This window comes from Periplaneta americana, chromosome 8 (assembly GCF_040183065.1).
Source record: "Periplaneta americana isolate PAMFEO1 chromosome 8, P.americana_PAMFEO1_priV1, whole genome shotgun sequence".
Lineage (NCBI taxonomy): Eukaryota > Metazoa > Arthropoda > Insecta > Blattodea > Blattidae > Periplaneta > Periplaneta americana.
In genome coordinates, this window is record NC_091124.1 from 98,724,068 (window position 1) to 98,741,640 (window position 17,573).

Consider the following 17,573-nt stretch of genomic DNA (forward strand, 5'->3'; position numbering starts at 1 on the left):
TAAGTGTGGGGGAAATAATAGATAGTTTGGTGAACGAGAGGAGACAAAGATACATTTAAGGGGAACATGAGTGGAAGAGATAATGAAGTTAGTTATTACTTGCATAAATTTGCTATATAATAAGCTGGAATGGCACTGCATACAAAATATGTGAAGTGCCATGTCACCGGGAGTAAGTGCTTTACGACAAATTTATATCATATATCATATCATATCATATCATATCATATCATATCATATCATATCATATCATATCATATCATATACATATATACAGGGTGTATAAAAAATACGTGTACAAACTTCAGGCATGGGTTCCTTACACCAAAAGAAGGAAAAAAGTTCATATGAACATATGTCCCATAATCCTTTGTTTCCCCGTTATTCATTTATTACTAAAAGTTTGCGTTCAACGACCTTCGAGGTCCAACCTCAAAACTTCATTTCTTTATGCACTCATTCATAGAAGGCTGTGACTCGTTGTATCAGAAATGGACTGCAGATGGCGAAGTGTTGCCATGGAGACTTGTTTACATGTGTCATTTGTCATTAGTCTGTCTTCAACGTTGCAATTGTGAACGTGGAGTGAGTTAACGTGTTTCGTTCAACCATGGCAGGACGATATTCATTTCGTGAGCAGGCTGACATCATTTTTATGTATGGTCGCGCGAATGGTAATGGACGCGAGGCTGTACGGCTGTATCAGATGGCGTTTCCAGACCGAAGATAACCGAATCATCAAACCTTTGTTGCTGTGAATCGTCGCGTTGCTGAGACAGGAACCGTTGCACCACAGACTGGTGATCGAGGAAGACCAAGAATTGTTCGTACGCCTAACCTCAAAGTAGACATTTTACACTGTTCCGACGACGATCCAGGTATCAGTACAAGACAATTGGATGTGGAAACTGGTACATCACACAGTACAGCATGGAGGGTACTTCACGAGCAGCTCTTGTATCCGTATCATATGCAACATCTGCAGGGCCTTTCGCCTGCCGATTATCCACCACGGGAGAACTTTTGCCGATGGTTTCTACCACAAATAGCCAATCCATTGTTTGTCTCATCAGTTTTGTTTACAGATGAGGCAACGTTTGGGAGAGATGGAATTACCAATTTCCACAATGAACACGTATGGGCAGATCGTAATCCTCGTGCTGTATTTCAGGCTAGACATCGGCAACAATTTAGGATTAATGTGTGGGCTGGAATTGTAGGTGACTGTCTGGTAGGTCCATACGTTCTACTAGCACGTCTTACAGGTGCTATCTACAGGGACTTTATCCAAAATACTCTTCCAGAATTATTGCACGAAGATGTGCTTCTGAACATAAGACAAAACATGTGGTTCATGCATGATGGGGCTCCAGCACATTTTAGTCGCCTTGTTCGAGATACACTGACTGGTGTCTACCATGACAGATGGATAGGCAGAGGAGGACCAGTTCAATGGCCAGCACGTTCTCCCGACCTCAATCCTTTGGATTTTTATCTTTGGGGGCACCTTAAACAATTGGTTTATGGAGCAGACATCCCGGATCAAGAAACTCTTCATCGACGTGTCATGGAAGCCTGCGAAACCATTCGACATCATCCCGGAGTATTTCAAAGGGTGCGACAGTCCATTATTCGACGAGTGCATGCATGTCTAGAAGCAAGAGGAGGACATTTCGAGCATTGGTTATGAGTTTTGTGTGTTGGCATATTATGAGTGTACCAATGTGTTGAACAGTTCCTAACGGGGAAACAAAGGATTATGGGACATATGTTCATATGAACTTTTTTCCTTCTTTTGGTGTAAGGAACCCATGCCTGAAGTTTGTACACGTATTTTTGATACATCCTGTATAATAGTATATTCACTTTGTAGGTCACCAGAATATAAATTTGTAATAAAAATAGCCTATATAAAGTTTCATAAGAAAATTTTAACTGTGCCGTTTCAAAATTACATGGAAAATTAATAATGTCATTCAAAATGACTCATTACTTTTCATATCGGCAGTAAATATTATGTAGTAACGTAGACTATCAGAATATCATATGAATTATTAAACAATGAAGGTCGGCCTGGTTGACGCAGTTGGTATAGCGCTGGCCTTCTATGTCTGAGGTTGCGGGTTCGATCCCGGACCAGGTCGATGGTATTTAAGTGTGCTTAAATCCGACAGGGTCATGCCAGTAGATTTACTGACATGTAAAAAATTCCTGCGGGACGAAATTCCGGCACAGCGGCGACTCTGATATAACCTCGGCTGTTGCGAGCGTCGTTGAATAAGACATAACTTTTTTTTAACATCAACTATGTAAATCATTTTCTTCCATATTTCTTTCTGTAGGCTACTTGATTCCTCGATTCATATTACCATGCAGACTTTTCGAAACATGCGTCCAAATTAAGCCATCGAATTCGTACCTACGCTTTTGGTAAGCTTGGAATGATGTACGATTAATGTGCCAACTCGTAAAGCTGGAAACTCGGGTTGGAGTCCCGGTGCCGGAGAGACATTTTCTCCGTTCTACCGATTTTTCTTCATATTGAAACGCAGAATTACTGCACTGAAACTCCATATATACTTCGGTAAATCATAGTAATATTTCATATATGTTCTTACCGTATTAGTTAACTCGTACATATTAAATATGAAAAAGCCATGCAAAGTTGTAGATACAGTTTATTTTAAATTATTGACTCTCTTGTTACTTTTGTGAATCTTTCGGTTATGTTGAAGCATGTACAAGTCTTTATTGATTTTAACACTGCTTGAGGGATATACTTACAACGGGTGAGGAATGAAAAGAATTGGTGTTTCTAAGTGTATATGTAATTTTGGAGAACCTAGTTGTATTTAGCTATGTCTAGATTTATAGGCTTTGTCAGATGATCTTGGATATCCATCCGTGACTTCTTCAGTCGATTCTCCACACAGTTTTAATATAGGGTAAACATTGGTAATTTCGTGATAATTTCATGAAAATTAATTTAAAATGCAAATGTGTAAATATATCCTTATTCCGATTTTTTCATCTAAAAGACGATAATTTGCTGTACAAATCTGGAGACATGAAAGATTGGACACGTTCTTGAACAAGTGCCAAAAACCACTTTACCAACTTAAGCTAAAAGTTGGTTATTTCGTGACAACCTTGGTAATTTCGTGATATTACATTGATAATTTCGTGAGAGGTAGAAGAATTGTGGAAAAATGCATTATAGTCAAATGAAATTCTCATTTATTGTTACAAGACTTCAAACATAGTAATTCCGTCTGATATTCATAGCAAGAAAACATAGAAATACATATCAACACATAATAATAATGAAATCAAAGTAAAGATTGAAATCGAAAAGGGATCTTCTTTGCCCAGAAAGGGTGAAAACTTTTATTACGGACTTTACTATAGCCTATATTACTAGCGTAACTCCAAAAGTAATGCATAACATTAGTTTAAAAATTATATTTTTATCCTACAGCTTTCCTATTTTCACAGAATGTAGATGCATCCCTTAGGAACAAAATGTCATTTTTCCACATAAGTAACATAGGAACGAGGGCCTGTAGACCAGCACGGTAAAAGTATGGACCAACACATCTGAGCCACTTTTTAGAAGCGTGCACAAGGGAGTCATCTTCTAACCTCGTTCCGCGAAGGGATCCTTCAGTTTAACAAAGAGATGGTAATCGCACGGTACCAGTTCAGGACTGTAAGGCGGATGTTTCAGTGTTATCTATCCGAATTTTCTGATCTGGTCTGTGGTCTTGTGACTGACATATGGCTGTGCGTTGTCGTGCAATAGCAGAATATCCTGCTTCTCCCGATGTCGTCGAATACGACTCAGTCGAGCTTGAAGTTTCTTGAGAGTTGCAACATACGCGTCAGAATTAATGGTGGTTCCGTATGGCATGATGTCCACAAGGAAGAGTCCTTCTGAATCGAAAAACACAGTAACTGTAACGTTTCCTGCCGATTTTGTACTTTTGAATTTCTATTTCTTTGGTGAATTTTCATGATGCCATTCCATTGTCTGCCTCTGTGTCCGATCAAAATGGTGGAACCATGTTTCATCTTCTATCACAATTCTTGCAAGCAAGTCATCTAGCACTTTTCATTGACACTTAGCATGGTAACAAATCAAACAGAAGCTACACTGAACTCATTGCGTCTCCCTTTTCTTTTTTTGTTATCACATCTTATCTTCAAATTTCTGAAATTCGTATTGTAATACAATTTTTAAAATAGTATAAAATTTAACGCTTAATGCTCAACAAAATTTCGCCTCAAACAGCTAAGATTTCTATCAGTAAAGTAAGCCTATATGGCGATTACAGATGTATCTAAAATTCCAAAAACATTTCCTAAAATATCATGAAGATACAATAAACCTTTGTACCAAATATCATATGCTTACCTTTAGTAATAAGCCTGTAATGTAATTACAAACATCCACAAAATTTGTACGCCCGAGAAGTCGACGCAAACTTGCTCTCTCCAAACTTAAAAGCTCACTGAAGCAGCTACAATAGTCACACAAAGCGTAGCTGTATGTTTCTGGAAACTGGACAACATATGCAATCCCTTGGCGGAAATTTGAATCTCGTAACACCATTGGTTAGGTCACGAAAGAGCAAAGAAAAAGTATCACGAAATAACCACTGCCACGAAATTTACCAATGTTCATCTAACCGCTAAGGTGGATGAGTGATAGAGTCAGGGTCTGAGTTCCTGAATGTTGTACTTCCATTTTTGGTTTGTAAATTAGCATGTCTGCAAATATTATCTTCAAGGCAAGTCCTTTTAATATTTTAAAATTAAAGTACTCAATTACTGCATAATCATTTAATTTCGTTTATGATGTTTCATATCTTGCTGTTCCTCATATGCATTTCATTTCAATTATCCATATAAAGTATGTGCTAAAATAATATAATGAATAAACTATAAATAGTACAGGGAAAGTCTATACAAATCATCATAATCATGTAAGCTACGGTTTTCTTGCAGTTGGTGGATTCAGTGAGCCCGAAAGCAGACGAGGATCTTCTGGAGTTGATGGTGCGCATCGCGGAGGACCCTTCGGAGTGGCAGCGGGTGCATCGGGTGCTACGTGAGTACCAAATTCTACAATACATTATTAACTTTGACATCATGTGAGCTGTTCCACACCTTAGGCATTCTCCTCAGTTTCATTACAATCCTCATATAACACGAAACATTTTCTAAGAAATACCAGAAGGGAGTGGTATTGATTTTTTCAACATCAACGACAAAAACCTACATTATGTACAATGTAAATATGTTTTAACGCATTTAGCTTACGGAGTTTATTGTGTAACTGTGCGTAATGTAACAATTCTTTCAGAAGAATTGTTGGTTACTGTTTTGTTAAGATTTCCTATCTTACATAAATTGCTCACCGAAGCAATGGACTCCCATCCATCCCCCTCATATGCTTCTGAGACAACGCCTTCTCCAGAGGGACCTGGGATTTGGAGATTTCAAGGGCAGGGTAGTTGTTTGGTAATACTCGTGGTTACTACGTGTTGTACCTTGAGACAAAATCTGTAGACAATTCGGCTCATACGTAAGAATATGAAATGTATTATTTGAATTGAATTATTATTATTATTATTATTATTATTATTATTATTATTATTATTACCTTACAAATAATGGTACATTAAGTAATTTTTATCTTAATAAAATTATTCTTGAGAAGTAAAAACCGACGAAAGGCCTATTGTCTTATTGCCTAGTGCAGCAGTGACTGAAACTCGAACTGCTGTGATTGCATGCGAAGATAGCCTATGAAGTAAGGAGACGAAGTAAAGGAACTTGGCATGAAAACTACAACTAGTGGTGGTTCCCGCGGATAAAAATCTCAAGCTCTGTTGCATCAGTAATGTCACTGCTGTCATCAAGCGTCAGTGAATTATATACAATTTTCCTTGCTTTTTTTTAAACTTCTTATTGAATATAACCAGGAATTTTATTATTAATTTATTATTAATTGTATTTTTATTAATTGTGTTTATTATTAATTGTCATTATTGAGTGTAATTAGTTACCACTGCCACCGGGTATATACCCATTTGCAGTGTGAATAAATAGGCCTACATACATATTTTTTCTAAATTCTTCTCTCAATACTTGGTCGAGAAATTCGTAGTTTTTCAAAAGTAAAAACTTCTTATGGACAAGTTATTTAAGCTATTTTAAACATTACTCTTTTGAGAAATTCTGTTCTATTAAAAGGCTTTAGAGTACGAGATATTTCAAACCCCATTAGGTAGCTGACTTCCTTACATTTATTTATGTCATCTTTCTCTTCCTGGCTTTGATTTAAGACATGTCGATTCCTGGCGTTTAACAGTTCGTTGTCACATATTATTGAATCACTTTTCCTACAACAATTATTATTAAATGAATAACTAATAAATAGTTACCCTCATCTAAAGATTAAGAAGATTAAAATTGACATAAAACCTAATAATTTTATCCTTCTAGGGAGAAGATCTATAAATATCAGTATTCATGCACGTACAGAAGAATTATAAAAACACGTACGATAGGTCAGTAATAATAATAATAATAATAATAATAATAATAATAATAATAATAATAATACATTATTCAGCGGGGCAATTAATGTTTCTGTGTACCCGTAATTGAACCGTTGAGCAAAGTAAACACATTACATTTTGTCCGACAGAACAAAAAAAAAAGCTCTCCTTCTCATTCTTTACGAAACCACCTCTTACTGCTTGTAGAGACTGAGTTTGTAGAGCGACATGATACCGCCTCTGCTTGCCTTCAGTACGTGAATGAAAAACACAGCAATGTACAGGAAACTCCTCGGACCCGTTTGAATGTCTGTGATTACACGATGTAATCACGACACCCGCTTCGGTCACCGCTGGTCTAGTGCGTGGCACAACAGTTGAAAGTCACTATTAATTGTCACTGAATTTGTGTTTTTTCTTCTCTTGAGAGGAACATGAATTAACCATGATTGCAGAGATGCTTCTAGAATAATATTTATTATACAACTGAGTGAAAGCAAAATATATTATCCACAAGTTTATTAAATAATTATTCGTATGAATGTAGTACAAAATGTTAACCGACACCTATTAATAAATCGTTATAATATATAAATAGTATAATAATTGAATATGAAGGTACCGGTATCTATATACTAGTATTTATGTTACTGTAGCTAGGAACAAAGAGTGCATAGAAATTTATGAAGTCACTTAACTTACCGCTACGCCAAAGACTGCCCAAGCAAATAAAATAGAAATACTAACTCTTCCTAGCAGAAACAACATGGTTATAAAGGATAACTTTTTATATCAAATATCAACACAACAGGCTATTTTATTAGAAGGCGTTGGATAAAATATTTTGAGCGAGTCCGGCTCTGACGTGCAAGTGATCTTGCATCTTCAATTATTTAACCTGTAACAAATTTCACTTAAACATCACCATCAACTTTTTCATACCCATTACCACCATAATCATCATTATCGTCGTCGTCATCAATAAGTTATATGAAATCTCTTCAGCATGGATTCCGTTTTCGTTCCTCATTTCAGAGAAAGTTTTATTTCTGCGAATAAAGACGTTCATTTCATATTTCTTCTTTGATCAGAGACCACCTGGCCCACTCTTCACAAACACACTTCTTCAATGACCTCATATTATACTCCTGTAACTTCTGTTGCAAAGAAATAAAAATATTTTAACTTAATTAGGCTATAAGACACAAAATAAGAAAGACTGGAGAATGCTGGGTTTGCGGTGAAAGACCTGCTCTTGGGCATAACACTATGAATGAATGAATGAATAAAATAAATACTTTGAATCTATAGTCTACGCAAAATTTTTGGAGTATATAATATGGATCTCTTTCGGCATAAGATATTTGCCCCAGAATTTTTCGATTTGGCTCATAATTTTTTAATACAAAAATATTTTCCATGAAAGAATCATCTTCCCATAATATGGTCTGTCCTTTCATTTTCTTTGTTATCTTAAGCAAGTAAGAAATATCAAATGTAAAATTGTATAGCTAATATTGAGTTGACCGCCAATTTCAGTTATTCTTTTTAATAACAAAATTACGATGTTCTGAGTCCTGACAGTATAGTATACCGTACTATACTTCATGTCATGATTGTGATATAAGATGCATGTGTAGAGACTTCGAAGTATAGTATAATAAGCCTGCAGTTGTGTCTTAACTGTAACCTGCAGAATTTTTTCAGCATTTATCCTCATGTCAGTAACTATTTTTTGAAGTGTAGAATTATATTGAACTTTAAAAATTAAACAACAAATATCTCATTACTCATATGGTTAATAACTCTATTATGTTCCTTACATTTTTTTAGATTAACTCACCCATAGTAGCCAATCAATGCGAACAAATCCATCCTGAATTTAGAAGAACAATATGTGCATAAAAATCGGAAACACTGACAACAGAACCACTTCGCTGTATCAAGATTACTGAAATTTGTAATTTTGTGAATATTCAGGGTAGCTTTTTTTTTAGCAAGATCATATAAATTTTGTGGGTTATTTTACAACGTTGTAGGAGCACAATCTCAGGTTATTTAGCGTCTGAATGAAATGAAAGTGATAATGACGGCGAAATAAGTCCGGAGTCCAGCACTGATAGTTACCCAGCATTTGCTCGTATTGTGAGGGAAACCCCGGAAAAATCCTCAACCAGGTAACTTGCCCCGACCTGGATTAAGATCATATTACGTCCTTAATAATACGCTATTCAATTTGACCGATATGTTACACGAACACAAAATGTAATATCCATAACACAGAATTAGCACAGTCTACCTAGTACACGAAGCTTGAGTTTATGATGGTACTAGGAACAATAGACTGTGCAGGTAGGCTGCTATTTCGCATTGTCTGTAATGAAGGGATAGTAACGATCCTAGTGTTTAACAACTATCTGTGGATGCATATTTACTACTCCCTCTGTCCCATAATAATTCTCCGGTACGCTTTTATTTCTTGTTCCATAATAATTGTCCGATGTCCATAATTTTACACTGGCGTTTACATAGGAGCAAAATGAAACACATGAATGAGTAATACAACTGTAATACTCCAGAATCAGTACAAAATTATCACTCAATTAGCAAAAGAAAAAAATTATTAATCCGGGATCTGTCTAAATTGGCCAATCATTGAGCCAAAAAAGGACCATGAATGCTACTTGCACAACTTTATGACTCCAGGATCAGTACAAATTGGCTAGTTATTGAGCCGAAAATAAATAATCCTAGGAGTGCCACTTTATTAACTGCAGGAGTAGGCTAGCACAAATTGACCAAGAAGTGAAAGAAAGAAAAACATTCTCCTATGAGTAAAGACGAAAAAAACTGCCCGTTAGACCGGGAAGGTTGTCATTCGAACAGTTTTGCTAGAACCACAGATCTACTGCTGCAATGCTACTGTAGCCTCGTCGTAAATGTTCCGAGGACACTCCAAGCGAGATGGCAGGATGTTGAGGTGGTCCAGGTGCCCCTTTTGCATATGGGGAATCTTGTTGTTGTTCCCGTCATTGACTTTCATTATTTCAATGAGATGGGACTGCAAAGTGAGGAAGACGTTGTTGAGCTTGTCGCGTGTCAGCTGAGAGAAAACTGTTTCAATGGCGGCGATCAACTCATCAATAGTTTCTGGAGCTGATTGATGCTGGAGAGACTGAATTGCCCAGAAGTAACCCAGATCTAAAACATTCATATCCGGACTGTTTGGCGGTTGGCACACGAGTTCCAAAGTGATTCCACTGGCTGCTGCAGCGTCCATCCAGGTGCGGTCATTGGGAGCGATATGCGGACGCGCATTGTTCTGCTGAACTGACACCTGAATTCTCCCTGTGCGCGGTTCAGGAGGCCATTTTGCATTTATTGCTGGGATTAATTTGGTGATGAGCATGGATCCACTTTCCAAAGATTGCCGCCCCCGTTGCCAAATGCAGCGTGCTGTTCATTACGTCAGCCGTAGTGTTTTTCAACAAAAACTCCTATACCGCCTGCCGTTCACTGTCTGTAAGGTTCTTGCTACCCGTGTCACTCACTACCGCCAGTTGTGTTCCCAGGATGTCCATGTCTGTTCAAACGTACGTACTCACTGCAGGAGTATACTCTACTAACGCTTTCCAGCCTGCTTTGCTACACTGGTTTGTATATAGTGCCATACCGGTGAGTTGAAAACCAGTACCCACTTTCGGTAATATTCTGGGTGGTGTGTGTTGCTTATCTCAATAAGACCACGTTATTGCTCTGCATAACCTTGTGCACTGATCTACTGCGCTTCTCCTCATGCGTGCACTTCTCGTTTTCCCCGTCGTCTGTAATTACTGTAATACCATTTCGGCGTACCGGACAATTATTATGGGACAGAGGGAGTACTTGTTGAGCTTCGTGACTGTATACTGTATACTAGACTGTGGAATTAGTACAATGGCGAACTTCTACGACGAATCATCATAATCATCATTATCATCATCATCATCATCATCATTTACAAAAGTAGCATCAATGTACGGGCCAATCGGCCAGTTCCGTTCCCCATAGAAATTTGGAATAGCTTAAAACAAGACACAGTAATAATTTTTAGATTGTGGCATGGACTAGATACAGCTTGTGCAAACAATATTCTTTTACGTACTGTAAATCTACGCTAATGTGGAGCAGATATTATTTTATTTTAATAAAGAAAACCGTATTAATAAAACTTCCTTCACGATAACCCGTGCTTCAACCCGTTAATGGGTCTAATGCTAACTAATGATACTGTATATATGGCATTACCTAAAACGCATAAAGCAGAGCTATCTATGAGACCAATTGTAAACAGTCAAAATGCACCCAATAGAAAAATCAACAAATTCTTACATAGCTTTTTGAAACGTAATCTGATTTTAGATAACAAATACAACATTACAAACACAAAACACCTCATCAAAAAACTTGTTAAATTGAAATCAACAAATAAAACTAAATTACTTTCTTTAGACGTTTCTAACCTGTATACAAACATCCCCATTGACGAGACCCTAGATATCATTAAATCCAAACTTGCCGAAGTTCAATTGGAATCAGTTATAATAGACCAAGTAATACATCTTCTTAAGACTTCTTTGAAACAAAATTATTTTAAGTTTAACATTGCCATATATACACAGAACAAAGGCCTAGCGATGGGCGACCCACTTTCTGGCTTATTAGCTGAAATTTTTTTGCAAAATTTGGAGAACAATAATGTCCCTGCTCTCTCAAGTAAGTTTAATATTATAGCTTATGTTAGATATGTAGACGATACGTTACTCGTATACGAGAACGATACAAATATTAGCGACAGCATTACCAACGCTTTCAATCACCTACACTCAAACATAAGCTTCACTTCCGAACAAGCCATAAATCGATCTATAAACTTTTTAGATTTGCACACATTTGTAATGAACTCCAAGATAAGTTTTGATATTTTTAGAAAACCTACATCCACAAATCATACCATAAATAAAGAATCTAATCACCCCGAGACACACAAACTCAGCAAATTCAGATACCTCATTGATAGACTATTAATGGTCCCTTTAAGTAGAAAACGATTCAACAAAGAGCTCACTTATATCACAGAATTAGCAAGATCTAATGGCTTTAATAAACAAGAAATAAATAAGCTGTTTCAAAAACGGAAAAATAAGTTGCTACACAACCAACACACTACACTTTCAGATTGAACCCCCTACACCTAAAAAACGAGTCCCTATGACATACTTTGGTAAAGCTTCCAATCAACTTAATAACCTTTTCAAAAAACATGGCATTGAACTAGCGTTCCGAACAAGTAATAAACTCAATAATATTTTACCCAATAAAATTAACGTAATCGACAAGCATCAGAACACGGGGCTATATATGTTACAGTGCAAAAATTGCCCTCACAAATACATAGGACAAACTCGTAGGAATTTTAAAACCAGATTTAATGAACATGTCGCAGATTTCAAATACAACAGGAGAAAATCTAAATTCGCGACCCACCTTATTGAGAATGGCCACGAATTAACCAACATCAATGAAACATTACGTGTAATTCTCCCTTTAAATACTTAATTGCACTCATATCACTGCAGCAGAAGATTTTCATATAGCCCGGGCATTAAAATTAGGTATTCCTCTCTTAAATGAGCACATTCCAAATTTATATAATCCGTTATTCAATCTGAACGCACACAGTACACGTGATGGGTTATCAACCTACCACTATTCTCCCCCCCCTTCCACCATCAGCTGTGACATAGTTTACGTAATTTTTGTACACGGAGCGCATCGACCAGTTGCTTTCTGTCTTCAGTGAACTCAAGAACACATCCTCACTCATCATAGTAAGTTGCAGTTCATACAGTTCTCAATCTAAGACACAGTCATTTACGTTTCTCTTATTAATTTTGTAAAAATTTGCCCTTTTAACAGTTAATAGTTCAAACTTTTAACTAATAAAAACTGTTCCGTGCGCTTACGTACATATAATCTCTACACGAGATGTTCTGTAACAGATTCATGTGAATTATTAAGATCTTGGCATTAATAGCATTGAGATATGTATATACTTTGTTCTGGAAACGAGCATCATTGAAAAAATTTTTGAGTATAGATATTACATTTGATACTTTCTTCCCCACAGCTGTCGCCCCAGCTCCCACCAAATATGGAAAGCTACATAACCATCAAACTGGACGACTATTAATTCTGATCTTAACAATTTTAAAGTATTTTAGTTAATTTTATCATCAGCAATTGTAACATTTTATCACGGCCCATAGAGCCGCCTTGTATTTATATTGTAATTTCTGCCTTACAATTATTGTTTTTAAATAGAAACATGCCTTTTAATTTTAACATTAATTGAGTTTACTTGTACGGCAACATATAGTGTACTCACACCATACATATGAGCTTACTTGTTCCTGATGATGGCTCCATAGAGCCGAAAACGTTCAAATAAATATATATTATGTAACAAAATATTGTATAACCAATATATTTGTTAAATAAGGATAAGCATAGACGGCACATGTAATAAATTGTCATTTATAATGATACTGTATTTCATGTGAAATCTTGTTGTAAATAGTCGAACAATTTGAAGTTTTTTCCGACTTTTCCCTTTCAGTCCTCCCCTTGGATAAATACAGTAATTTGACCCAGAATTCAATGAGTAATATTGGGATCAAAGTGTGAAAACGGCCAATTGGCCATTATATTTTGCTCACACTATTTATACCATGTTAAATATAAGCAACCCATTTTATAAAAACATGTCTACAGGAACTTGAACCTCATACATACCTTATGTAAACAGCTGTAATTTATTTATTGTTTCATATGATGTTCAGTTATACATGGAATGGAATGGAATTTACTTAGGGAGCACTATGACCCAGCACTGCGACCTGTTACGATCTATTGCGCAAACCCTCAAGCTAGGCGCATACCCAAACCCACATCGGCTGACTACACTAAGATTCAATGCGTACCTAGGTTTCGAGCAGGCAACTACCTCGTTCATAGGCCAGCCCCCTCCGTGGGTCGCCAGCCAGTGGTCGGGGAATGTTATGGAATTATGACAAAATGGAGAAAGAGTGAAGGAATAATCTAAATGCATAATATGGGGAAAAACGGGAGAACTCAAAAAAAAAAAAAAAAAAAAGAAAAAGAAAGAAACAGCTACGACCTTGTCCGCCACATGTGTCACTGGATTTTTCAATGAATAATCCCAGACCTAACCGTGACTGTGTGAGGAAGTCTGACTACTCAGCTACCGCAGGTGTACATCTGTTCTTATACATAATATGTGATATTTATAAGTTTAATATACTCAAGCAGTGCTCAATTCGTCAGTCATATTGAGAGTTATTGCAGCAATAGAGCCTCAATCCAAAAAAGGCTTCATCAGACGTAGCTGCAGAAACTATAGACACTACTCTTATAGTAAAAAGTGCTCTTGTATTAAATTAGATGTGCTGCAACTCTAAATGCCGTTTTCAAAGAGATGCAGAAATAAATAAACCCACATGGCAATATATTTTTCTACTATTTCATATGTTTAACAATTGCTTGTGGTTTTTAGTTATTGTGTCATCAAGCAAGTATAAGGTAAAGTACCCAAATAAGAGACACTTTTTTTTAACTGCTTATAAATGAGGATGGGAATAGACATTTTTAATCTGAATGAGTGGAACACATACAGCATTTCGTCTATTTTTAGAATTGACAATACAAATTTTAGTCAGTTTTTATTATTATTTTAAATTATGAAAAAAAAAAGTAAAACTGGGATATACTGATGTTTTAAAAAGGGGTTCCAAATAAGAGATACTTGTGTTATTTAAGTTTATTTTTGAACATGAACAAAAATTATCAGCATTTCACTGAAAATTGAAGCAATATATAACATTGTGAAATTATGTAGATACTTTAATAAATTCAGGAACATTTTAAAATTGAAGAGGTCAGTGCAACAGTGACCCAACTCTTCTCAACAGAAATTCTGTTGTTTATTTGGCATTTTTCCAAGTGAAATTAAGATGGTTTACGAACAGAACACAAAGTCGGTCAAATCGGACATGAATGTACTAATCTTATTTAGTCTACTATTGGTAACGTTAATATTTTGCTAGAGAAAGAAAAATGATAGAATATTAAACTTCGATCTCCATATTTTAATTTTAAGTTGGTTGCACTTATTTTGCCGACCCCTTTAATTGACACAATTCTTATTTCGCTGAATTGAGCAAGTTGGACAAACGAAAGGTTCATCATCAGTGCTGCAGTCTTCGTGTGCCCAACGACGACATTTTGAACACTGAATCTATTTCTCCCTCCTGAGCCCTCGTGTCCTCTGAAAAAATTTCAGTGCAAAACAAGTACTCTCCATCATCATAATTCTCTCCATATTCCAAGACACTAGAGTTAATTAATTCCATTTCCACATCGGATTCTTCATCACTGAACGAACTCAAGCAGTGCTTTTTGGACTGAGTTTTTCCGTGATTTTTGTTGTTTTTCGAACAACTTCTTACGAGCTTCGTCTTTTCTTTGATTTTCTTTATCTAAACTATCTCTTATTTTTTTTTGATCAGAAATGATATTATGATAGCTCCTTTTCCTGCCCTGGATGACTTTACATGCGACTACCCACTGGTTGAAGCTTACGGTTCTTGAGGTGGTGATTGTTGCTACTGCTGTTGCTGCTGCTTCTGTAGGCCTAACTGTGGTATAACCAAAGCCACCGTTTCTGGCGCGTGATATAAGTAATGGGAACGTTGAGAGCGAGTAACTTATATTTGCCATAGTCTGTGGGCATTAAAGCTGACAACTGTGACTCGCAGATTGTTTACGTCACATCTGTTTAGGAGGTGGTACCACTCTCAACCGAAGTGGCAACACATGCCACACATCTTTGAGTACACTGATCAGTCAGTGGATTGGTCAATGTACTCAAGGACACATTCCAGAAACGCAAAGTGCGAGTGTCTTGCCTTTGAAGCAGTCAGTGGGCAACAAGACTGATAACTGTGATTGGCAGATTGCTTACGTGACGTGTTGGGTGTTACCGTTCTCAGTACTCACTGACTGGCTTTTTATTCAAGAACACGCGCCACAAACGCTGGCACTGGCTGTAGTGGCGATATTTACACAGGTACAACGAAATTTTCGAAATCAGGAATCACAATTATATTTAATAGTTTTATAATTACACAAGATTTTTATTTGAAATGTATAGAGAATATTTTACGAACTAAGCACTTATATTTTAATCTTTAAGTAAGGTAATATTGTCGGACTAGCTGATTTGAATTGACTTTAGCTATTGATATTATTGTCATCTCGGTGAATAATTAATTTTAGTCATTGATAATGATAACTTGATAATTTAAATTAGTAATTTTAGGATGTGAATAATCGAGGACAAGGGATAATTAATGATCGGCCTAATTCGTAATTAATTTTAATTAATAGTTCAATTAATCTTTCATTGGTTCTTATGTAGTTGCTGGCAGACAAACTGACATGACTGGAAGCATTAACGCTTTTCTTAAACTCTCAAAATTGAGCATCATAATAATACCAAATAAGGGTTCTAAATAAGAGATACTAGCTCTTAATAGGACCTCTAGGTATCTCTTATTAGGGGACGGAGTAAATAAAAATGAAATAGCTACCCAAGGTCATAAGTTATTATCGTCCTTATTAGCAATCTACCTTATTATATGCAACATTTTGCTAGCAATTTTATAAAATTAATAATAAATTTGTTGTAGTTTACATTACCTGCTGTTCTCTTCCTCAACAAAAAAGAGTAAAAAGTTAAAAATGTGAAAAATTACTTTTCTTGTTCTCAGCTTCGTTGCTTACTTTCAAATGAGGTTAGACAAAGAACACGATGCCTTAGAAGCACAAACATTGATTTACCATAATGATCGAGAGATGGCAAATTATACCGGAGAAGTTAACAAGGTATCTCTTAATATGGTCCTGTCTCTTATTTGGGTACTTTACCTTATTTTATAATTTATAGACTAATTACATTTCCTAGAGTCGTATAGATTCAAACCCTGACATTTCCACTTTTCAGCGAAAATGAGATTTTCACGCAAAACATTTCTCCGCTTTGAAATCTAAATGTTCACTAATAATTTATAAGCAAATAGCGACAATTCCTATTCATTTGAAAGCCGCGAATGCAGGGTTTAGATTCAAACACCGACATTTCCTCTGAGCAGTGAGATACAATCCCCGACATTTCCGTTAGCCAATACCTTATGCGAATTAAGTCACATGATTCCCGCCTTTGCTATCACTTATCAGCTGTACTTCGTTGTTAACGAATTGGGTATTGTGACTGTGTTACTTAAAATATTATAAAGTAATAAAGTGTATTTCCTGTAGCAGGCCATAGCTATCTTCCATTTAACAGAGTTTTCGGGCAAATCGGAAAAGGATTAAGGAAAAGATAAACGATTATTATTAGTCCCCGAGTATAAAGATATATTCCAACAATTTGTTAGAGGCGCAGTAGTATGACTGAAAAAATATGCTAAATTTATGAAAATTCCTGGAGTGGCAATGTCTGGAAATGTCTGAGTTCGCTTTTTAAGGATTGTCGTAATTTTTTATTATGTCCATTATGGCATTATTTTACAGATACTACTAAAAAACCTGCATGAATCTGACAATCAACGAGGATAAGAAGATGATCCTCACGCGTGAAAATGGAATTATGAAAATCAAAGGTGCATCATTCTACAGGTCTGGTCAATGATTTGCAAACTCTGTTTTCAAAAAAAGTAATAACATTGACAAGGTCAAACTTGGAATTTAGTCCTTAGGTGTGCCACTTAAAAAAGAAGAGTGTTCTGATATTTAATCAATACTAAAGCGTCATTTCAGAGATGAATGGAACAAAGTGACCTTGAGTTCTACAGGCGAGTGGTTGATAATAGTAAGTTGTTACTAGTG

The 17,573-nt window shown here is 36.1% G+C and overlaps 1 protein-coding gene across 1 annotated transcript in view; it reads left to right on the forward strand.

Annotated features, from left to right (window-relative positions):
• Window positions 1–17,573, forward strand: part of LOC138704232 (neurofilament heavy polypeptide-like) — a 562,031-nt gene that overhangs the window by 195,158 nt on the left and 349,300 nt on the right. The window contains exon 4 of the mRNA XM_069832112.1: window positions 5,008–5,110. Within this exon, the coding sequence (XP_069688213.1) occupies window positions 5,008–5,110 (103 nt within the window). The remainder of the gene's footprint in view (window positions 1–5,007; window positions 5,111–17,573) is intronic.